At 61.5% G+C, this 23,284-nt stretch overlaps 1 protein-coding gene across 1 annotated transcript; it reads right to left on the bottom strand.

Moving 5' to 3' along the window:
• Positions 1–27: 27 nt before the first annotated feature.
• PTCH2 (patched 2) lies at positions 28–21,143 on the bottom strand. Its single transcript, XM_063407213.1, is given in 26 exon segments — positions 28–1,172; positions 1,275–1,673; positions 1,823–2,068; positions 2,461–2,560; positions 2,832–2,974; positions 3,100–3,237; positions 3,765–4,048; positions 4,491–4,671; positions 4,760–4,902; positions 5,149–5,461; positions 5,546–5,951; positions 6,063–6,181; positions 6,261–6,386; positions 6,473–6,565; positions 6,682–6,837; positions 6,918–7,049; positions 7,280–7,427; positions 7,683–7,804; positions 7,897–8,092; positions 10,040–10,131; positions 10,364–10,433; positions 10,551–10,740; positions 20,383–20,575; positions 20,844–20,942; positions 20,944–21,071; positions 21,074–21,143. Coding segments are annotated over 25 exon segments (4,287 nt in total). The 3' UTR covers positions 28–1,172.
• Positions 21,144–23,284: the final 2,141 nt, after the last annotated feature.

Below are 23,284 nucleotides of genomic sequence, written 5' to 3'. Positions count from 1 at the left end.
CACGGCAAACACCGCTGGAGTTAAAGTGCTGGGTAACGGCGCGGACGGTGCCCGGGATGGGGACAGGGACAGGGGCTGGCTGCAGGGACAGCCCCGTTGCACGGGGACATGGTAGGAAATACGGTTTCCCAGCAAGACGTGCCTGGTGGCACCATGGGAGCCCACATCAGCGTGCACTGTCCTGTGCGTGCTCAAACCTGTGCCATCCCCTGGGCAGAGCACAAGTGTGACACAGGGGGCTGTGATCGTGGGACAGCGCAGGAGCTTGGCACAGCAAGGACCACTCCAAGGCTCTCCCCCTTCCAAAACCCCACCTGTGCGCTGGGGAGCAACAGGCTCCCTTTCTCCACTGTGGCACATCCATGATCTCCAGCCTTCCCATCCTTGCCACTGGGGAAACTGAGGCACGGACTAGCATGTTGGAAGGGGTGAGCTGCCCATGGAGTTGGGGCATGAACCAGGTCTGTGCCCCAGGCTCCTGCTGCCTCCAGTGGGCAGCCCTGCGCTGGGCAAAGGGTCTGCCCGCTCCCTGCCTGTACCCTGGGCAGCCAGGCGAGGCTGTAGGCTGAGAAATAAATCTTTTAAAATAAGCTTAAAAATATATATCTCTCTATAGATAGTTTCCCTTTGCAATAAATAAAGGTGGGGGTGCCCACCCTAGGCCTTGCCCATGGCACACCAGGGCATAGCTGGCTCTGGGGCTGCCCCCTTATCAGGACAGGGGGCATCAGGGCACCCTGTTGGGGTACCCCAGCTCATGGCCTGGGATGGGTGGTCCCAGGAGGAGGTGATGGGGAGCAGGCAGTGACCCCACAGAGGGGGAGCTGGCATGGCACCGAGTCCACCTTGCCAGCAGCTCCAGAAACAGAGGGGGGAGTTAGTGCTTCCATTTCTGGGGGGCAACAAGCCCAGGGCAGGATAACCCCAAGCCCTGGATGATGGGACACGGCACCAACGGTACAGCCTCAGGTGAGGGACACGCAGGCATGGCGTGGCCTGCACACAGCTTGCATAGAAGTGCCAGCCTGCCCTACCAAGCCCCCGTGCAGGGGGGCTGGTCCTCCTCGGCCAAGACCGCTCCGGCGATTAGCAGCATGACACGGGTGACCCCGCTCTGCACCCTCCTGTGCCCACCGGGTGCTGGGGAGATGCTCTGCCCAGGAACCAGCAATCTGCAGGAAGAGATTCAGGGGAGTCAGTTGGGTCCCTCCACACCCACCTAGCACCCCCACGCTGCCATGCACCAGCCCTGGGTAGGGTGTCCCCAAGCTCACCTAGCGCCGGGCACCTGCCCCGTGGTGTCCCATGTTCTGCATCTCAAAGGTGTCGGGCACAGCGGTGCAGCTGGTGCTGGGCTCGTCCAGGCAGTCCCGCTCACTGCTGGTGAAGCCCTCAGGGCTGAAGCTGGGGTAGGAGCCAGGCAGTGTGGGGTGCAGGGCCACTGTCACTGACGCGGTGGCCGTGACGGTGGTGTAGCTGCCGGCAGGACCCTGCAGGTGGGTGCTGTAGGTGGGCAGGGCTGCGGGGGGAGCTGGCCGGGTGCCTGGTGGGCCGGGCTGCTCTCGGGGCAGTGTGGTGCATGGCTCCCCAAAGGGCAGGGGGGCTGCAGGCTGAGGGCCAGAAGCCTCTTTCTTCCCCTGAACCTCCAGGCTGTCCTTGTAGGGCTTCAGCACCTGGAGGAGGAACATGAAGTATGAGGGTCCCCAGCCATATTGAGCATTCCCAGGCAACAGCACCAGCCCCCATCCCCCAGCTCTATCCCTGACCCTCTCCTTGGGGATGCAGGGGAGTTGGCAATGCCACAATGGGCAGAGACACTTACAGTGATGCGGGGGAAGCTGGGGTCCTTGCCAGCCTCCAGTAGGATGTGTGCTGAGGCAGGGGGCACAATGAAGGGTCCCCGTGGGCTGCCTGGCCCCACGCTCTCCGTGTAGTGCTCCGTGTCAGAGGGCTCAGGGAAGGTGGCGGGCCAGGCTGGGGCACGTCGGATGTACAGTCCCCCAGGGCCCAGACATGGGGGTACCGACTCTGGTGGGGGTAGGCAGGGGCCGTTATCCACCAGGGATGCCTGGGGAGAGAAGACAGGTCAGAGGGGCAAGGGACAAAGGATATGGAGAAGTAGGGAGCACGGGTTGATGCGAGGATGGGGACACGGGTGAAGCAAGGATGGGATCAAATGGGTCAGGGAGGGATGGGGGAAGTTGAGTGTGGAATGAAACAGGAATGAGGTCAGGTAAGTATGGGGCAAGTAGGATATGGATCAGAGAAAGGATAAGGTAAAAGAGGGATGGTACAGAACAAGAGATGGACTGAGGTGGGTTCGAGATGAGGTTGGTATTGCACAAGGCAAAGATGGATAAAGGGTGAAAGGTGGGCAGGGAGAGGGGCAATGGGGGATGGAGAGATGTAGGTACAGGGTTGGGGAGGATGAGGGAGAGGTGGGATAGAGGGGTCTTGTACCTCAGGGGGTGGCCCGATGACAGAAAGCAGGACGGGCAGCAGAACCAGCCCATTGAGCAGCCCCAGCAGCGTCAGGATGGTCAGCACCGCAAAGAAATACCTGAGGGGGGCACAGGCACATGGGGTAAGCAGGCACAGCCATCATGAACCTGTCCCATCCCAAACATGGCTTCCCATGCCACACCCCCTGGCCCTGCCATGTCTCCCCAGCCTCCAAGATGGAATGGCAAGATGGAATGGTAGTCCATGGTAGTCCCCAGCAAGATGTCCTCACCAGCTGCCCCACATCCCCGCTGCCAATCCCACCAGTCTCCACTGCCAAAGCTCTTATAGGGTAGCAAGTTGCTGGTTTATTTTTCTTCAGTGCTCACCTCATGATGAAATCAAACTCAGAGCCAGCCAGCATGAGGACACCCAGGAGGGTGGAGACAGCACCATCCATCACAGGGGCGAAAGTGTGCTCCAGTGCTGCAGCTGAGCGCACATTCCTGCTCCCTGCAGCTGTCAGGAAGCCCTGAGTAGGATGGAAATGTCATGCGGGGCTGTCCCTGTGTGCCACCCATGACTGGCCACTCATCAGCACGTGGCCAAGGGGGTGAGGGTGCCAGAGTGTGGGAACTGGGATCAGCCTGTACTCACCAGGGCCACATGGACGGTAAACTCCACACCAATGCCCACCGAGGCAATGAGGATGACCACTGGGATGGCGCTCAGCTTGATGCCCATCAGCCCCATGATGCCAAACAATTCCACAGCCATCATGGCCAGGATGGAGACCTGGAAGGTGGTGAGGTCAGTGAGGGACGGCTTTGACTGGCTGTCCCCTCTCCCTGGCAAGCCTGATCCTAACTCCATACAGGGCAGCCTCACCTCACCAACCCTTTTCCCTCTATTTGGGGTGTCCCTCTGACCCATCTTCTGGAGGCAGCCCTCACCCTACTCTGCATGGATGTCATCAAACCCCTGCCCACTACACACATTCATAACAGGTTCCCTGATCCTTCCATGTAGGTCCCCCACCAACTGCCACATCCATATGGGTGTTTCCACTACAAACTTCTGCATGAGTGTATCCAGGGCCCCCTGTTCTCTTCACCAATGATATAACTGATCCCTCCATACAGGAATCCCCCATCCACTGCCACCTCATACGGGCATCCCTTCCCCCAGGGTGCCCCTGCCCACTCCATCACCCAATTCCTACGAAGCAGGCACCCAGGGCCAGCCAGCAAGACGGGAGAAAGGCTGGATGCCCCCGACCCCACCCATCAGGACCATCCCCATGCGTCAGGGTGCGTACTCACGATGATGCCGGCGGTCCAGGGGTTGAGCAGCAGCAAGGCGCAGACGAGGAAGGTGCAGGCCAGCAGGATGCTGATGGCCAGCAGGAACCAGTGCCGCAGGCCGATGTACTGCTCCCAGAAGAGGAAGGGGTAGCCACTGGGGTAGCTCAGCACGCCGTGGCGCTGGGCGGCCTCCTGGCAGATGGCCCGCACGCTCTCAATCGCCTCCACGAAGTCGGACGTACGACGCAGCCCGCTCAGGTAGAAAGGGAACTGGGCGAACTCCAGTGGCTGGGCTGCTGGGACTGGTGAGGAGATCACGGGCAGTATGAGGGTATGGGCAGTATGGGTGTACAGGCAGCACAAGAGCACCACATTCACACCAGCCTGAGGAGCCTGATGCCTGGCTGGGTACCACAGGTCTGGGGAGTGTGTAGGGAACAGACTGGGGTCAAGGAGGAGGGCAAGGCATTTCTCTGCATAAAGGACATTTTTGTGCACTAGTGAGATGCTCATGGGCTGGAGCAGGTGTGTGTTGCTAAGAGCACAGGGAATGCACAGTGGGATCCTCAGGGTGTGTGGTGCAGGAGGATGAGGGTTAAGCATAGGGAAGCAAGGCAGTTTACCAGATGGGGTAAGGCATGTGGGGGGTTTCCCTTCAGGGCAAAAAGGTGTGGGGAGTAGGGTACTGTGCAGGAGGATGCCGGGAGCGGAGGGCGCCCTGGCGGGCCCACCATGCTCACTCACTTCGCAAGTTTTCGCCCGTGGTGTCGTACTTGTCATGAATCCACTCGGGGGGTGGGGGGTAGAAGTTGGCCTGGGAGGCAGCAAAGCCCAGGGGGTCGTTGCTGGCCCACACTGTCAGGCAGATGTAGAAGGTGTCGGGGGGGATGATGCCATTCTCGTCCACCAATCGCCGCGTGGTCAGCTACAGGAGAGACCAGGAGTGGACATGAGCTGGGCAGCTGCAGCAGAGACATCCCTGGCCCAGTTAGCCCAGCCCTGTCACCACTCACCTGATTGAAGTTGAAGGGCTCCTTCTTGTTGCCAGTCTGGATGAGGAGCTTGTATGCCAGTGCCCCATCCTCGGAGCCATTGCGGTAGCTGTCATGGGTGATGCGCCCGGCCTGCCAGTCCCTGTCAAAGGTGGCCTGGAGCCCTGGGGATACAGAATGGGGAGTAAGAATCCCTGGGGACACACCACCCTGCACAGCAGCCCGTGTGACCAGGGAATGTGATGCCACAGGGCTGGGCACACAAAAACCCCAAGCAAGGCTCAGCTTGGGACCACACTCCACAGGGTATTGCACACAAGGGAAGGCATTCCCAGGCCAGTGGCAGGCATGCAGGCTGGGGAGAGGACTGTCAGGCAGGGGAGGTCATGGAGAAGAGGCATGTCCCTCACCTCGCAGCCAGTCCTGGAAGTAATGGAGCCACATTTTAGGCAGGTCGCGGTTCCCCTCCCGCACCACGTACTTGACGGTGCTGAAGGCCTGGTGCAGGCTCAGCAGGGCAGCCTGGGCACCCGGGTAGTGGAAGCCACCCTTCGTGACAATGAACATGTTGTAGAAGGAGAAGTACTTGAACTGGGCCGAGATGAAGGCGTGTGCCTTGGTGTCCCGTGGCACGATGTCCGTCAGGTAGAGGCCATCGTGTACCATGGTGGTGCCATAGAGGCTCAGCCCCAGCAGTGCCAGGAACAGCACCACCACTACCACCTGTGGGGACAACAGGGGGGTCAGGAAGAGTCCTGTGCCACCCACCCACCTTGATTGGCACCACCAGGGCTGTCCCCTCCTCACCTTGGTCCTGGTGCGCAGAAGGAGAGGGGCGTACTTCTCCCGGGCGAAATCCGCGAGGCTCCAGCGGCAGAAGGGCAGGGGGACACACTCCCGCCCACCCTTGGCCTCATCCAGCTGGGACAGCAGATCCCGGGTGGAGCTGGACGGGGCGAAGACCTGCGAGCCCAAGGGGTCAGTGTGGGGCAGGAGGACGGCAGGTGAGGTGCACACCTGGGAGGTGGGTGGCAGGACGGTGACAATGTGGTGGCCCGAGGGGTCACACCGGGTGAAGGCTTGCACAGTGGTGGTGATCTGGGTGCTGGTGGCCACACCAGGGTGCCCATAAGGAGATGGGTGGCAGGCATGGTTGTCATTGGCGTCAGCAAGCTCTTGGGGCTGGATTTGGATGACCCGTGAGGAGCAAGGGCTGTGTGGAGGGAATGAAGGACAACAGAGAGAAGGATGAGATATTTAGTCACCCCATCTTCTTTAGGGAACTGTGGGGTCAGACCCATCCCAGCCAGGCCAGTGCCAGCACCTGTAGAAGCAGCAGAGGATGTCGAGCCGGTGCTTCTCCCGGCGGTGCAGGTCCAGGCTCAGGATAGCAGGGAAAACCAAGAGCACCATGGCGAAGTTGAACACAACAACCACTGCAGCCTGTGTGTATAGGGGGATACACGTCAGAGCAGGGTCTGGCTATCCCTTCCCATCCCCTGGAAAGGGACCATGGCCCTACCTGGAGGGAGAAGGCACGCAGGGCAGGGATGGGCACCAGGGCTGCCATGAAGAAGGCGATCATGTTGCTGACAGAGGTGAGAGCCACGCTGGTCCCTGTGCGCTTCAGACACTCACCCGTCCGCTCCTGCAGGGACAGAGAAGGGGTGATGAGAGGGACCATGGGGAGGCAGGAGGAGACCGAGAAGCCCCTGGGAAGTGCTCAGTGCTCACCTTGAAGGGGATGTGCTGGCTCGTCTCGGTGAAGGCGTGAGCCAAGAGGAACATGTCATCCACCCCAATGCCAAGGGCCAGGAAGGGCAGGACCTGCCACAGAGCAGCTGGCATCAGCAGAGGGACTGGCCACCACTTAAGAGGGGCCACCCCTGGGCCCTTAGGGCCGTGCCCATCTCACATTACCCAGCTCCTCCCCCAGCACGTACCTGGGTGGTGGCCGCATTGAAGGAGATGCCCAGCAGTGAGCAAAGCCCCAGGCCAGAGGCGACGGAGAGAGCCACAAGCAGGACCCCAGCCAGGCCCACAGCCCCCTGGGATTTGGAGCAGTCCCACCTCAGCATGGTGACACAGGCGTAGGCCAGCTGGAAGAGCACAGTGGGTTAGCAGGGACCAGGGAAGAGACAGAGGGATGGCAGAGGACAGAGAGAAGGGGCACACGTACCATGAGGAGGTAGCCCCCAGCCACCCGGATGACGCTGACGTCAGAGAAGGACTTCATGATGTCGTTGAGCGTGGTGGTGGAGAAAGCATGGACACTCTGTGTGGCGTTGGGAGGGATGGAGTCCTGTGCCAGCTGCCAGAGGTGCATCCCATTAGAGGAGTCAGGACTCCCCTGCTCTACAGTACACCCACCCCAGAGCCATTCAGGGTGTCAGCATCAGCACTGACAGTCCCTAGGGACCCACTGGACCAAAAGAGAGTAGTGCCAGGACCCGTGGGCACATGAAAACCTGGGCACAGAGGGATGCCATGCACAGGCTCATCCCTACCCAGCACCATGTGGGGGCTGTTCCCGGTGCTCACCTCCACAAATTTCCTCTGCCAGGCTTCCAGGATGGCTCCTGCCTTCTCCTCGCTCCAGCTGATATCATGGATCTCGTAGTCATCCTTGAAGTGCTCATAGAGCTGCCGGGGGCTCATGAGGAGGAACATGGTCTGCAGGGCCTCGGCGCTGAGGGACAGGCACGCACCTCGCTGGGACCGGCTGCAGCGCCCCAGGATGCAGGAATGGGTCCATCCCCCACCCCACAGCACCCATCCCCACCACAGACACCCAGGAGAGGACCCAGGCATCCTGCCTCCTTGCTCTGCCTTGCTCACTGGCCCCACACACTCGGCAGTGTCAGACAGCCACAAAGCCCCTCCTGCAGCCGGGACAGGTATCCTGCCCTGTGCCGGGGGATGCCCACACCACAGTCACTCTTACCGTAGCAGCTTGCCCTGGGAGTCTTTGGTCGTGCCGCCTAAAATCAGCTCCTGCTGCCAGCGCATGAACTTCCTGGAGAAGCCGTGGCAGCCCCCCGAGAGCTCGGCCGGGATGTCGGGACTCTGTGGGTGGAGGGTGGTGTCAGGATTGTGGGGTGGGCAGGAGAGCAGTAAGCCCCAACACCCAATCCTGGTCCTCATGGGCTGTGACTCACCTGCTGGCTCTGCTTGTTGGGGGCACTGGGGGGACACTGGGGGTCCCGGGGGTCCAGGCAGGGCCGCTCCATGTAAGCCTGTCCCACCTCTGCCTTGTCTAGCAGCTCTTTGAAGCCTTCCAGGGATGTGAACTGCCCCAGCTCCTCCATCAGCTGCAGAGGGTCCAGGTTGCTCCACTGGATGTCCGGGCGGCCCCTGAGGAGAGAGCAGCACTGGGGTCATGGGGGATGCCAAAACCCACATGCAGTACCACCAGCAGCACTGCCAACCCATCCCAGGGGTGCTGCAGATGCCCTCAAAGGCAGGATGGGAGGATGCAGACAAGCAGCATCAGTCCCCAGCACAGCCCTTACCCCCTCCCGGGGCCGCCCGCGGAATCCCCCGTGCCCTGTGCGCCACAGCGGGCCATGCCCCGAGTCAAGTAGCGTGCCTGATCCTGTTAGTCCGGGACAAAGCGGGGGGAGCTGGCCCTGCTGCCTGGCCCCGCTTTGTGTGAGCAGTCAGGCCGATTACTGCCCGTGGGCTAACATCTTGATAGAGGGGAGCAGGCAGGCAATGGCTCCCTGCATCCCTTATAGCCCTTCCTGCCATTTTCCCCCAAGCTGGAGACTGTAGGGCTCAGCAGAGGTCCTGGGGGCTCAGCACAATACTGGGAGCTGGGCGCAGAGAAGGTTCTTGGAGGTCCAGCAGGACCGCATGGGACTTGGGTACCCAGGAAAAGGGTTTTTCCCACTGCCTGCAGATGCTCTGCTCCCTCCACCCCAGCCTGGGGAGCTGGGGGCCAGCTTCCAGCCTCACTCAGCTTCTTTTTTAAGACAGAAAGGACACACAAAAAAGCCAATAACCCAGCCCAGCACTCCAAAGAGGGGAAGAAAAAGCCCCGAGCAAGTGTGAGCTCTGGAGAGAAACACAGCCTAATAATTCATGAAGGCTGGCTGGGCCAGAGCCGGCCGCTCGAGATTCCCACATACCAACCGGAGCTGCTGCTGCTTCCAAAGAGAGCCCCTTTTATCTGCTTTCGCTTGCTTCACTGAGCCAGGGCAAATCCTTTTGTCTTTCCATAGATTGCTGCTCTTTGTTCTCCCAGCTCCCGCCCCGCTCACCCCTCGGCGTTAAAAAGGGGGACGAGTCCCCATGGGCTGGCCGGCGCTCAGCCGGGGTGCCCGCCCGTGCACCCGCTCGCTCGGCTGCGAGGAGAGATGAGACTGCTCCGGTGCCACCCTGCCTGCCACATACCTCAGTCCCAGAACGCTGCCCGACCCGGCAGGCAGTGCCACCAGCATCCCACTTGGCACATCCACCCCAGCCCCTCTTGCTCCTGCTCTCGGCAGCTCCCCAGCCTGGGATGGGGAGAACCTGAGGTCTTGAGGGGGCAAAACCAGCCCCCTAGTCCTGGCTGGGGATGCTGCGGCCCCTTCCCCCTCCTCTGTCCGCAGCAGCCTGAATAAGGCCACTATTTCATCTATTTGGCAAGGGGCAGCTTTCAGAGCAGCATTAGCATGAGAAAGCACGGGGCTGCGTTTGCTGACAATGCACAAGCCGCCCCAGCTCTCCCGGACAAACACACGCGTAAACAGAAGGAATGTGGGGGAGGCTCCCCCGGCCCAGCCCCGGGTCCCCAGCCCCACCACCGCGGGGCGAGGCACCCACCCAGCCCAGGGACTCTGTGCCCCCCGCACCCCTGGGCGCAGCTCAGGAATATGGGTGCCCCCTCACAATTGTGGCACCCATGAAGCGCTGCCGGGGGCAGGGGTAGCAGCCTCAAGGACCTGCCTGCAGCACAGCCACTGTCCCCAGTTCCCATCCCTGGCTGGTTGGAGAGCGTGGCATGGCAGGGATGGGATGGGCAGTTCCTGGCTGCGGGCTGCAGCCCCCCTGCAGCGGTGCAGCCCCACCTGTGCCACCGAGGCCAGGCAGGGGAGGACAGGCACCTGTCCCGAGGGTGTTGGCCCAGCGGGACAGCAATGGTGGTGGGACCAACCTAGGACTGAGCAGGACAAGCTGCAGCAGCACTGAGGAACCTTGGTGCAGGCAGAGCCAAGCTGCAAAGGGAGGTCAAGCACAGCCCCTCGGCAGCACCCCCAGCTCCTGCTCCCACCCATGGTCCCCCACAGCCCAGGACAGTTCCCCATACACACTCACGGGAGATAGGCTGAGCCTCCCTGCAGCTTGGAGCCTTCCCAGAAGCAGTCCAGCGGTGTCAGGATCACACAAGGGAACAGCTTCTCTATCATCTGTGGGAGGAGATGCGAGGGGTCAGCAGGGATGGATCAGACCTCCCTGGCCTCCCCCCGCCTTGCTGTGCTTCCCAAACCTGCACTTTCCCACATCCAGCCAGCAGTGCCTTCCCAGCACCGGGGGCTGAGGAGCCCTGTCCCCACCACTGCCGTTCCTTGATGGACTGATCCCGTGGGTCGACAGCCACCCCCCGGCGGCTCCGGAGGGCCACCCACAACCAGCACTTACCCTCTCGATCATGCCGTTCTCAATGATGGGGACACCCGACTTGTAGCAGATCTTGTTCAAATCCCACGATCTGGAAAGGCAGAGGGGAAGCTGAGGATAGGCATATCCCACAGGGGACTTGGCAAGGGGTGGAGGGATGTGCAGGGCACGGCGGGGGTCCCCGTCCCCCATCTGGAGCCGGACTCACTTTCCGTACAGTGAGACTTGAACCTTGCTGGCGGCCAAGGCCGCCTCGAGGTGGAGCTGCAGGGCCTCCTGCGTCAGGATGTTATCACCATCCTTCTTCGGGGTCTGGATCAACATCTGGGACGTGTAGACGGACTCCTCGCCCAACTTCTCCTTGGTGTAGCGCAGCTCCTGGCTCACCCGGCTGCCCGCTGAGGAGAGGACCGTGATGTGCCCTGTCAGTGCCCGGGCAGGCAGAGCCCCCATCCCACCAACCTGCCCTGCCCATCAGGATGCCCAGGGAATGGGATGGCAGAACCAAGGCCGCACAGCATCAGATGGTGCCATATTAACTCACAGGGGCTTCTTGGTGTGGGGTTCCCCAACTGCTGCATCCTCTGGGTGCTCATACCCAAGGGATACAAACAAGGGACCACCTCAGGACACACTGGACCATCCCCCCTCCCACCAACACTCTACCCAGCCCCAAAGCTTGTTGGCATTGCTTTACCCAGAAAAACCCCACAGACAGATGGTTGGTGAAGCAGTGTAGACCCAACCTGTCCACTTCCACCCATGACTGTGGTGGGTGCAGTAGATGCCCAAAACCAGCCCACAAAATAGGAAGTGAAACTGAGGGCACCCCAGCCCAGCTCCTCCAAGGCACCGCAAGGCAGGCAGGGAATGAGTGTAGGGACCCCAAAGTCCCTGCAGGTGTAGGCTGCCCCAGGAGAGGTTTGGGGACAGGGGAGGGAAGTGGAGCTGGGGACATCACTCTTCCCCACCAAGGCTTGGGCTCTGTCCCCCTTTGGCAGCAGGAGAGCTCCAAGCACAGCAGGGCCAAGGTTTCCGGCTGAAGCCACCGACTTCATTTGCAGCTGCCTCAGCATGGAAGAGGAATCCCCTCCCAGCCAACGTGGCTGGGGCTGGGACCAAAGCCTGCATGGTCTTTTGCATGGCTGAGCACCATCCCAGGGACAGTTGTCCCCATTCCCTTCGAATGTGGGGGTCCCATCCCTCCTGGCACAGTAAAGGGGAGGCAACACAGCCCGGGGGGGAGGGTGGGAAGTGGATCCTGAGATCCCTCCCAAGTGCACCACTGGGCTGCCCTGCTCCCAGCCCCCTGCCCAGAGTGGGAGGGATGCTGCCCTGGCACATCTGGGGTGTAGCCCCCATCCAAGTGCCACCCATTGGGGTACCCCAGGATGCCCAGCGTGGGATGCTTCCAAAGGCAGTGCTGCTGGCAGGGGTGAGGCCAGCTCCTGCCCAGCCCAAGGAAAGCGAGGGGGAGGTCACGATTCATCTGCACCAGGACGCTCCCTCAGCAAGGGGCGGGGGCCCCGGCGGGCCTGGCCCTCCGCCAGCACCGAGGAGGCCGGAGCGAGACCACAAATAAGGAGCAGAATCTTCCCTTTTAATGACTTATTATATGGGTTGGTGTTTTGTTGGTTTGGTTTTGGTTTTTTTTTTTTCCCCCCTGCTTTTTGGGAACGGGGAGGGCAAAGCATCTTTATTGTTCCTGGCTGGGCCAGGGAGCAGCTGGTGTCCATCAGATGCCAGTTGGGATAGAGGTTGTGCCAGGGACAGGGAGGGGGGGACACGGCCGCGGCTTTTGTGTGTGTGTCAGAGGGGATAGCAGCACCCAGGGCGAGGGGACGAGGACACAGAGAGGGTGGGTGTCGGGGCTAGGGAAGAGGGACGCCCATCCCGTTCCCAGCAGGCTGGGAGGTCGGGCAGGAGGTGCGCCAAGCTGCTCTGATCTCAGCCATGCCACCCACGCCGAGCCCGGGCGGGAGGTGGGACACAGCGACGAGGGGGTGCCCGACAGCGCTGCTGCTCCCGGGGGATGCATCCTGCTACGCCCTGCCCTGCCGGCATCCCCGCCCAGCACGGCTGCGGGAGGAGCCACACATCTGCAAGCACGGGGTGGGGGCAAGCCCCCCGAAATATTAAGGAGAGGGAAAGAAAAAAAAAAAAGAGAGAGAGAGAAAATAAAAAGCCGTCCCTTGTAATTAGTGTTAATTTGGAACAGGGCACTGCGAGCCGTCAGCAAGCTTCAAAGGCCGTGAGGAAGCCTCAAATTCCAACACCCTAATTAACCAAAGAGCAACATGAAAAGACAAGGCAGCGCACACAGGGCTGCCAAGGACACTTCAAACGGGAGCGCGCCCGCCGGCCCGGGAGCGCGGCGGGACGGCCCAGGCAGCCCTCGGGCCGGAGGGGGCTGGGGGGGCACCCCGATACCAACAATGAGCACGTTAATGAGGAACTGTATGTAAATTCTTCCTTTTTGTTGTTGTTGTTGTTGTTGTGTTGGGTTTTTTTTAATTCCAATTAACAAAGGGAGCCCTTGGCTTTTTCATGCAAAGGGCTCTCTGGTTCCAATCAGGCGTCCGGTCCTGCTTACTAACAGCCTGCTCTGCTCCCTGGCAGGGTTTGGCTTCACTGCCCCCCCAGCTCCCTTCAAAATCCCACAGCAGGGCTTGGGGGCAGGACAGTCCCCCAAAGCAGGAGCATCCCCTCTGGGACTGGGCATTGCTCCTTGGTACCGCTGCCTGCGGGGTTGTGGGGTGCAGGCTCAGAGCAGTTTGGGCTGCATGGTGGATTGGGACCCCATGCACTCCAAACACCTGGGGTGCAGAGCAGGCTCCTGCAGTGCCCAAGCAGGGAGGGTGGATGCCAAGGACGGGACAGGGTCCCTGGCACTGAGGGTGGCTGCGTGTGCGGCTGCCTCCCATCCACGGGCCATGCTGCGGGAGCCCTCCCAGTAATTACAGCATCCACCACAAAATTACAGAGCAGGGCCGGAGCCTCCCTGCCCCCTTCCCGGCCACCCTGCCTGAGCCATTCCCCTGCCACTGCTCCCCAAACCCTCCTGGCACATCCACAGCCGCGGCACTGCAGCCACTTCGCCTTCACATAGCGGGAACAACTTGTGCCCTCAGCTGCTCCTGCCAAGACAGAGCCTCAGCCCTTGTGTTGTCCTCCTGCCCTGGAAGGGGTCTAACCCCAGCTCATTCCACATCTCCCCAGGGCTAGCCAGAACCCCCAAGCTCATCTCAGAGAGTTTGGGGTCCGATGAGCCCATGGCAGGCCCTGCTGCCCACAGAGCAAAGCCCCCCAACCCGGGGCTGCCCCCCAGCAGCCACCCCCCCGGTTATGACAGCACAGGGACCTCCCACCATGCTGCCCCAGGGCAGGAGGTGAACAAACCCCGGGGTGCCCCAAGCACCCAAGGGTGGGGGGCAGCAGGCTGGGTGTGCCAGGGCAGCGCGTCTGGGTGGCACGGGGAGGGCAGTGGGTCGGGGCAGGCTGCCAGCCCCACACTGAGCCCTCCCTGCTGGCAAGGGCGAAGGCAAGGGAGGGATGTGGGAGGTACTGGGGACCTCAGAGAGGTACCGGTGTCTCCCCAGGAAACACGTGCTGCAAAAACCACTCTGTCCCGTCAGGGTGGGTACAGGCCATGGTCAACAGCCTTGCCAGCACAGTACAGATTGGGACCAGGCACCGCCGGTGTTGTCACCGCTTGGGTGACTTGGGTGGGACAGGATGGCGGGGAGGGAGCACCCCCAGGTACACATTCTCACTTGGCCCCCATTTTAAAATCAGCCCTTGTCCTCTGGGTGTAATGGGGCTACTGGATGTGGCAACAAATGTTGCTGAGTCCCAGATTCGGCTGGTGCACAGGGGATGCTGCAGCCCTGACCCCAGCTCCAGCTGGGCCCACTAGCAGGGGACTTGATGAGCAGCCCCCTTTCTACAGCAAAACATCCCAGTGCTAGGGTTGGAAACCACCACAAAGGCACAGTTGGGAGTGGAGCAAGGTCAGAGTGAGATCTCCTGGGAAAAGCCATCCCCACGGGGAACCCCCTTTGCAGCACCCCCTGCTACAGGAGGCACCCACGGGGGCAAACACAGACCGAGTGCATCCCCCTGGCAGAGATGCCTGCCCTGGGTGATTCGAGCCCCAGGGGCTCTAGAGAAGAACCAGAACCGTCCTGCAACTCAAGCACTATCCCGCATCCCGGTGGGAGGGGGTCCCGAGGCACCGCCCCAAGCATCCCCCGGCTGCAGCTTCCCCGTGCTGAGCGGCGTGCAAGCCGGAGGCCACCTTCAAAGTGTTGTGGGGCGGATTAGCTGGATTAGGGAGGCAGTGAAAGGACCCATGCTGCTCCGGAGGAAGTCTCGCCCAGGGCACACTGAAAGAGCCATTTTTACCTGTCCCGGCCGCTACCGCCAGCCTCGCCAAAAGCCCGGCGGCCCCATCCTGTCAAAACACGTCCTCCCGGCCCCATTCACCCCGCGGCTGCTCCGGCAAGGGGGGCAGCTGCCTGGCAGATGGGTGCCCCCAGCAGCACCACGGCACGGACGCTGTCCCAGCACCTCCAGCTAAACCCGGCCCCACCGAAGGGGCTCCCAACTAAGTCAAGAGGGGCGGCAGAAGACGGGGATGCCTTCAAAAAGCCAGCGGCGGAGGGGCTGAAAGGGCCCGTTTGGGGCCAGCTCCCCAGCCGCCGGCCCCGGCCGAACTCTTTTGTTTAACAGCAAAGCTAAATTAATGTCTTTATTACCCCAAATCGGGGGGCGGCGGTTCCCAGCACGGGGAGGGGGCGGCCGGGAGCTCGCACCGCCCCGGCCAGCGCCGAGGGGACAGCGCGACCCCCGAAAAAGAGAGAGGGGGAAAAAAAAGGGAGGGGGGGGGAGAGAGGGGATTCAGTTGGGAACTATTCACCGCTAAGACTCCTGTCAGCATTGACATAAATTTCCACTGGTGTTGGCATTTAGGCATTTGCCATTTCCATATGTATAGGGCTGCCTGTACTAATTATGCTAATCACCCCCTCTGTTGGCTGCTGTGAAAAATGGCCACATTAGGCACTCCACTGCTTGCTAATGTCACTTAATGTGTGGTTGAAACATACATTCATCCCCCTCTGAATGGTGAAATTTTTCCACATTGCTGGCTTCATTCAGGCAAGAAATGAATTTTTTGAACTCAGACCACTTTTCCAGGCCCGAGGGAGAGGCAGATAATAAAACCCTCTTCTTGGGCCCTGGCGCTGCCCCCTCCCAGCCGCCAAATAACATTTAAAACACACACAAAAAAAAGAGCCCCTTCCCTAAGTCCGTAGATATGTCCAAGTTGAAAAAAAAATTTAAAAACCCAACAACAACAAAACCCCACCACTTTCTAGGAAATAAAATATATATATATAAGTTGAAAAGCAAAGCAAAATGGATAGGGGCAGATAAGCCACAGCCATCTGTAAAGTCTTCCAGTCTCTTTGGGTTAATTAGCAAAATTTTCCAGCCCAAAAAAGCTGACCAAGCTGTCAAGGAAGGGAGAAGGAAGAGCAAGAGGTTTTGCGCTCACCTCCCAAAGATAAATAAATAAAGGTGAACTGCCCGGACCCCATCTTCTGGTGGGTGGGGGGCTACTGGGTGAGCCTCCTTCCCCTCCCTCCCTTCTCAAGAAGAAAGGTTCTTTCAGAGCCAGAGAGGACTTTGGAGCAGAGGGGAGAGCCAGGCAGGTTTTTGGGATAACAGGGACCTCAGCACTTCATGGCAGCAACACCCCAGCTACTCCTCACTCCTCCAAGCCCTCGAGGATGGGGGCACAGTGTCCCCACAGATACCCAGACCATGCAAACAGAGAGGACAGCAGGGTCCCAAAGGAAAAAATCTCACCAGACCAGGCAAGACAGTCCCCAGGCACCTTGGGCTGTCCTTTTCCTTCCTGCAGAGTAATACCTGTGCCACCACAGCCCAAGAGAAATATGGACCCTCTTCCCCAGGACACCCATCTGAGACAGAGCAGGGACATGGCAGTCCAGGAGCCACCCCATAGGAGCGAAGCCAGCTCTGGCCAGATCCCAGCAGGCATCTTGCCCCAGACATGGGGACAAACTGCCATTAGAACCCCCTAACCTGTCAGCACCAGCCACACACAGCCCCCCTAGATTCAGCCAGCCTTTCTCAGCCCCTGCACAAACATCCTACTCCACAAACCCACCCACCCAGCAATGAGACCACCCACCTCTCTGTGTGCCCACCCAGGAACGGCTGTGGGCTGTGGTATCCCACTCTCCCCCACTGCTGCTGCCCCACGCCCCTCCATGGGACCCACCCAGCACAGTGGGGACAGGGATGGGGAAGAGGGCCCACACAGACAGTGGTGAGGGCGTTCAGCCCCGTCCTTGGCTTCCTGTTGGGGCTTTCCCATTCCCTATGCCCCTCTCTCTGCAAACACAGTCAGCCAGCACCTCCCCTCCGTCTTGCCCTGCTGTGGGGGGAGCTCCAGGCTGCATCCCAGCCCTGTCCTGGGTGCCGAGGAAGTGCTGCCCTGTGCCAAGAACTGTTGCAGAGGTCAACGAAGGACAGAAGCCACTGCCAAGAGGGTTGGGGGTGTCTCAACTTTGTGCCCCAAGATGAGAACAAGGCAGCAAATTCCCCCCACCCCCATAAGACGCATCCTATTTCATCCCACCAGCACATTGGGGGTGTCCATGACCCCTCCAGGAAAGGGACAGGGTCTTCTCCAGGGAGACTCAGCAGCTCTTTGAGAGCGCGACGGCTGCGCGGGGCGCTTGGCTGTTCCGGTTAGGAATTAACCCGGCCTTCCTTTGAACCAGCCCTCGGCACTATAAATCAGGCAGACCCATTCACCACCCAGGGCTCTGCCTGCCCAGAGCTCGCCTCCCCGGCCCCTTGGCCCTAAAGACGCCCTGGGAGAGCCAGGAACAGCTGCCAGGTGTCTAGAGGTAACTCAACACTCGCCGCTAGCCGGGATTTCAAAGCCTCCGAGTGGCTAATTGCTTCGGAGGAGCCTAATTGAACATTTCCACAGTCCAGTCCAATTTATGGGGTGACACAGCCTCCTTCCATCTCCCAAAGAGGGATACAGGTCAGGCATAACCCCAGAACACCACAAGAACCCCTCAGCCAGCCCCCTGGTGTAAGGACATTCCCAGAATTGGGACAGGGGACCTTCTGCTTTCCCACAGTGGCTGGGGTCACAGCCGAGGCTGAGGAGGACATACCATCAGCATGGCCTGAATGCTGACCCCAGTGATGGGGCCAAAGCAGGGCTGCCCACCCTATTCCTCTGTTTGGGGAGGAGGGGGATGGGACATCAGCACCACGCTCCCTTCCCTCCCCTGCTCATCAGGATCCCAGCTCCCAGAGAGCTGAGCTCAGCCTGCAGTGGGGACTGCCTGGCACAGGGTCACACTCTGCTCCTGCAGCACTGGGACCTCACCTGGATGGGGGGGTTTGTGGGTCTGAGCATCACCACCCACATCCCTCACCCTGCCTAGGCAGAGGCAGGTGATTGGGTGCAGCCACCAGAGGCTTCCTGGAACTTTAAACCACCCTGCGCCTGAGCTGGGACCCACTGGGGTAGGACGATGGCCTTGGGATTCCCTGCACACATACCGTGCCCCTCAGACATCCTACAGCACTGCCTCAGGGCTGGGATGAACCACACTCCCACAAACATCTCCTCTCACACCCAGAGCAGGCAGGAGTTCAGGTCCCTAGCACCCTGGGGATCCCAAACTCTTGGAACCAAGCTGATGGGATACCAACTTTGCCAGCCAAGGAACAAGAACTACGCTGCTTCAGCCTGGCACAGTGGTACCAGGCTCACTGCAGAGAACACACACTCCAACCCTGCCACACACCTGGGAATGTGAGAAAGTAGAGGCTGAGAAAAATTCCAAAGCAGATCCAAGTGCTCTGGATCCAACCACAGAGCCTGGGAAATTGTGTCCCACTGTCTAGCGGCATCCCAGGCCCTCCTGTGCCCTGCTAAAGCCCATCCCCAGCAGGATGGGGTGCAGGGATCAGGACTAGGCATACATGGGAGATGCTTCGATCTGGCCAGAAAATGCAGAAGCTGAGCCTGGCGGTGAGGCAAGGACCTACAGATGGTTATGGGGAAGGCAAGCAGCCCCACAGCTGATACATGAGACTGAAAGTGTCACCGCAAACCTTCCTTCCACATCCTGACCCCTGCCTGCTTGCCAGGGACCCCATGGGACTAAAGCCATCTCAGACACATCGCCATTGGTGGTCGCAGGTTGTGCCAGCGCCTGAGGACGCTGGGGCTGTGCCACCCAGGAGGAGGGCACGGAGGGGTCTGCCCCAAGTGCACACTCCCGGGGAAGAGCCCTCCCAGGAAGGACAAGGAGGGGCTCTGAGCAGCACCCTTGGCATCACACCCCATCCTGAGCCAGGCACACAGACGCAGAGCAGGGGCTGTGCGCAGACCCCAGGGCACCCACTGCCCAGGAAGGGGCAGGACGCCCCCGGTGAGCGGTGTGCCACCACGGAGTAAAAAAAAAACCAAATTAAATCCAACTCCTGACACTGGGGAAGATGGGAAGCCATGAGAAAGAGAAGGTTCCTGAGAGAGGCCCCCGGCACCCACACTACAGCCAGACCGCAGTGTGGGGGAAATCCCCCAAGAGCAGCCGCAGTTGCTGCTGGCCATGCCCGTGTGAGCAGGGAAGCACAGCGGGGCACAGGAAAAGCTGGGTTTCTGGGCTCTTCCAGCCGTCCCCAGGCTTGGCCCCTTCCCCATCCCACTCTCCACCCTGATGTGCCACAAGTCCCATTCCCCTTAACAGGAACAACCACAGCCGCTTTCCTGGCCACAGTTCTACAAAACGCTGACTCCTTGCTACCCCAAAAGCACAATAAAAATTCAATGGAGCCGGAGCCACGACCCAGAGTGAGGGAACCACGGAGGGAGCACGTCCCTCCTTCAGCAGCCACAGCTCAGGCGCTGGCTGGACCGGGAGGTATCACTGGATTTCTCTGCTACGTGTTGCAGTGGAAGGGGGTGATGGAGACGAGATCTGGGGAAAGGGGACAAACATCCCTGGGGAGTGGGAGCAGGTGGGAGAGCAGGGCATTCCTGGGCAGGGGTCCGTGTGTGCATCTGTGTGCAAGCAGCCAGCGAGCGCAGAGCTCTTTTTTTTTAAATTAGAAAAAAAAAAAAAAAAGGGGGTGGGAGAGCAAAGTTGCTTCTATTGTTGAACCAAATCCAAGAGTAGCTGAGGACCACACAGGGAGCGGGGCGTGGGGGAGGAGGCAGCGCTCCCGCACAAAGATGGCTGACACCCCTCCGCTGAGCAACATCTGCCCCTGCACAGCACCCCGCGGGGACCCCCGCCCGGGGGATCCCCCCGCCGCGCCCGGCCGCACGGACCGGGCTGCGATTCGGGGTGCTGCCCCCCCGGGGGGCCCCCAAAGCAGAAGGAAGGCGCAGAAAAAGCAAATCCCAGACCCGTGAAGCCGGGCTGCAGGGATCGGGGAGAGAAAATCCACGCTGGAGTTATTAATAACAAAGGAGGGGGATCAGCCGCTTCCACTCGGAAACGGGGATTTGCTCCCGCCTGACCCTGCCCGCGCTCCCGTTCCCCGCGGGCCGGGGTCCCGGGCCGGGACTGGCGGCTCCGGCTCTGCCCCGGTGCGAGCCTACGGCCGCCCCCGGGGCTTCTTCCCACCGGGAAGGGGGTGTCGAGCACCAGCCCTGTCGCACGTGTCCGCACCTTCGCGCGGGGATCCCGTCGGGACACGCGTGGGGGTCCCTCCGCAGCCCAGCACCGCGACCCGCGCAAGGCGCAGCCCGAGCGGCCGCGCACTCGGGACCCCGGCTCGTGGGCACCCGCGGCCCCGGTGCCGGGACGCCCGTCAGCGGCATCCTCCTCCTCCCGCCCCGCTCCCGCGCTGTCACCTGCCTCCCGGCCGGCCCCGTACTCCGCGCCGCGCGTGGGGGACAAAGCCGCGGCCGGGAGCGGGAGCGGGACCGTTCCCACGGGCGGCAGAGCCCGCAGGGCCGCGCTTACCTTCCACCCAGAGGTGCTCGATGTCGGTCTCGATGGAGGCCACTCGTAGTCCCACGGCCAGCGCCCCGAACACCAGCAGCCCCACGAAGAGCACCTTCCCGCAGTGCCGCTGGATCCGGCAACCCAGGGCGAAGAGCAGCGCCTGAAAGCGGGCCCGCAGCCACAGCGGGGTCCTCTGGCCCACGGCCCTGCCCTGCGGAGGGGGCGAGGATCGGGTCAGCCCGGGAGAGGAGAGAGACGAGCCCCTGCCCGGGGGAGGGGACCCGCAGCAGGGCGGGATGCCCGCGGCCGCCGCACTCGGCAGCGGAGCGGGACCGCGAGTGCCGGAGGTTCCCCGAGCCGGGGGACGCGGGGGTTCCCGCACCCGCCCGGCCCTCCCCGGGCTCCTCCGCGCTCTCCCAACTCCCCTCCCCGGCCCGCAGCCCCCGCGAGAGAGCGGGCGATGCTCGCCCCTCACTCACCTCGGGCAGCGGCTTGCGGCGGGCGGCGCGGAGCGGCGGCGGCGCGGCGCGGGGGGGCTCGGCCGGCATGGCGGGGCGGCTGGCGGGGCTGCGCACCCCCCGTTATGTGGGGCCGAGCGCGGCGGCGGCCCCCATGCGCGCGGCGGGGCCGTGCCGGTGCCGGTGCCGGTGCGGATGGAGGGCTGTGTGTGCGCCGCCGGCCGCCCGCCGCGCCTCTAAAGGGGAGGCGGGGGCGGGGGGCGCCGGGGCCGCGCCGCCGCCGCCGCTCCCATTGGCCGCCGCCGCCGCGGCAGCGCCCATCGCCGCTGCTAAGCAACGGCGCGCCCGCCGCCGGCGGCCACACACCGCGCTCCCCCCCGCGCCGCCCCGCACGGCACCGCACCGGCCCCGCCGCGGGGGGGAGCGCGGCCGCGGCGGCACCGGGCACCGGCACGGACCGCGCCCCGGGCCGCCCCACACCGCCGGCCCCGGCAGCCCCCCGCAGACAGCCCCGGGGATGGGCATCCGCCCCGTAAGAGTCCCCAAGGGTGGGTACGCAGCCCCTTCACCCCTTCCGGCGTAGCTGTTCCCTCTGGGATGGGCACACGACAAAGTAAAGCATTTCCTACTTCCTTCTTCCACAGCTACCCCGCAAAGGGTAGGCAGCCCCCTGGAGATGCCCCAAGGAATCGGCATCGCCCCTAAGGGTGTCCCAAGGGCAGGGTGTTGTGCACATAGTCTCTTCTCGAGGACGCCCTCCCCTCCCCAAAGCCACCCCTCTTGTCCCAGACATTTCCCCATATGCTCCCTCTCCCCAGTGCTGGGCAGACACCACCCCATCCACCCCACCCTGAGCCACCCCAAGGGCCAGGTATCCCTCCAGGGCCAGGCATCTTCCCACAGCTACTCCCAAGAGATAGGCAGCCCTCCTAAAGGCTGATATCCCACTGTGGCCACCCCTCAAGGGATTGGCAGCCTGCTTATAGCCATATCAAGGGGTAGACAGTGCTCTTTCAGAGTCTGTGCATCTCTCTAACAGCCATCCCAAAGGATGGGCATCTCTTCTTCATGGGCCAGGTGTCCTCCCCCAAAGGACTGGGCATCCCAATTAATACCTTTTCCCAAGAAAACTGACTAACCCCCTCACCCCAAAAGCAGAGTGTCCACCCACCCCCAGTATCAGCTGCTCTCCCCAAAGACCAGATATTCCTCCAGGCCATAGTGGGGGACAGGAAGATCCTCCACTCCTTGGGTGTTCCCACAAGTGCTGCCCCATCCCCTGCCATGGGGAGCCAAGCCCAGCATCCCAGAGCTGGAGTCAGGGGGCACAAAAACCCCATCTGTGGGGCACAGGAAGTGCAAAAGGGCCAGAGATAAATGGCACCCATAATTTGTGGGGTGGTCAGGATTGTTTCTCTGCTCATTCCACTTCCTGACCTGTTCTTTAATGGATAGACCTGGTGCTGCTCCCTCTGTGAAAGTGGCCCCAAGGAGATGCTGAGGGGACCCAGGGAGGTTGGTTTACCAACCAACAGAGCAGCACCCAACCCACTTGCAATCCTCCCATCGCTCCTTGGAGCAATGCCGGAGATGCTCAACCTGGTGTTTTCCTGGCCAAAACTGGGGGACACTCCAGTAAATAAACTGAGTTCCTGGGGCAGTTTCTCTGTGCCTCCCCAGTCACGGCCCCCACCAGCCCAGTCCGCTGCTGCCGAGCTCTCCTGGGCCTCAGCAGCACGTAAAGGGTTTCTCCCTCGTCCAGCGATAGGCCTGTAGCATCTGGCGTGTCCCCAAATACAGAAGGGAAACGGCTATTCAGCACTTCTGCTGCCTGATTGCTATTAACAGCTCCACCATTCCCTTTCCCGGTGGACCCACACTACTGCTGGGCAGCTGCAGCTTTTTATCAACTTAATATTTAAAAAGTAACTTGTCGCCCTCCTTTGCAGCACTGCTGGATGCCCCGCCCCGTGTTCTCCATCGGCTCCCTATCTGTCATCGTTGGTTTCCACCTGGGGCTGTCCCACCCCTGCCCTGCACCCTGGGAAATGCCATCAGTGTCCCCTGGAAAGTTATGGAAAGGCCCACGGAGACCCACTCAGTGTGTGCCAGGACCTGGGGATGAGCTGGCCCTGCCCATCCCGGGGTATCCAGGGTTTCCCTAGGACATGGGCACCCAGTGCTACAGGACCAGCCTCCATGACCCCATCCTGGCTTACACACACAGGCACCAGGGTGCTGTGCCACAGGAGCACCACACAGGACAGCACCACCCCTGGCACCCCTGCCTGCTCCATGCACCCCTTGGTGTTCCACTGCCCACCCACTGCCACTGTGGTCCCCAGGGACTGGCTGTCCCCCAGGATCTGTGTGCCCAGCACGGTGACTTGCACCTCAAGCAAGATGCCACAGGGCTTGGCAGAAGGGCGGCGTGTTGGGGATCCTAAAATTTGCAGCGGGAG

Source organism: Prinia subflava, chromosome 10, assembly GCF_021018805.1.
Source record: "Prinia subflava isolate CZ2003 ecotype Zambia chromosome 10, Cam_Psub_1.2, whole genome shotgun sequence".
NCBI lineage: Eukaryota > Metazoa > Chordata > Aves > Passeriformes > Cisticolidae > Prinia > Prinia subflava.
This window is presented reverse-complemented; position numbering and strand designations above follow the sequence as displayed.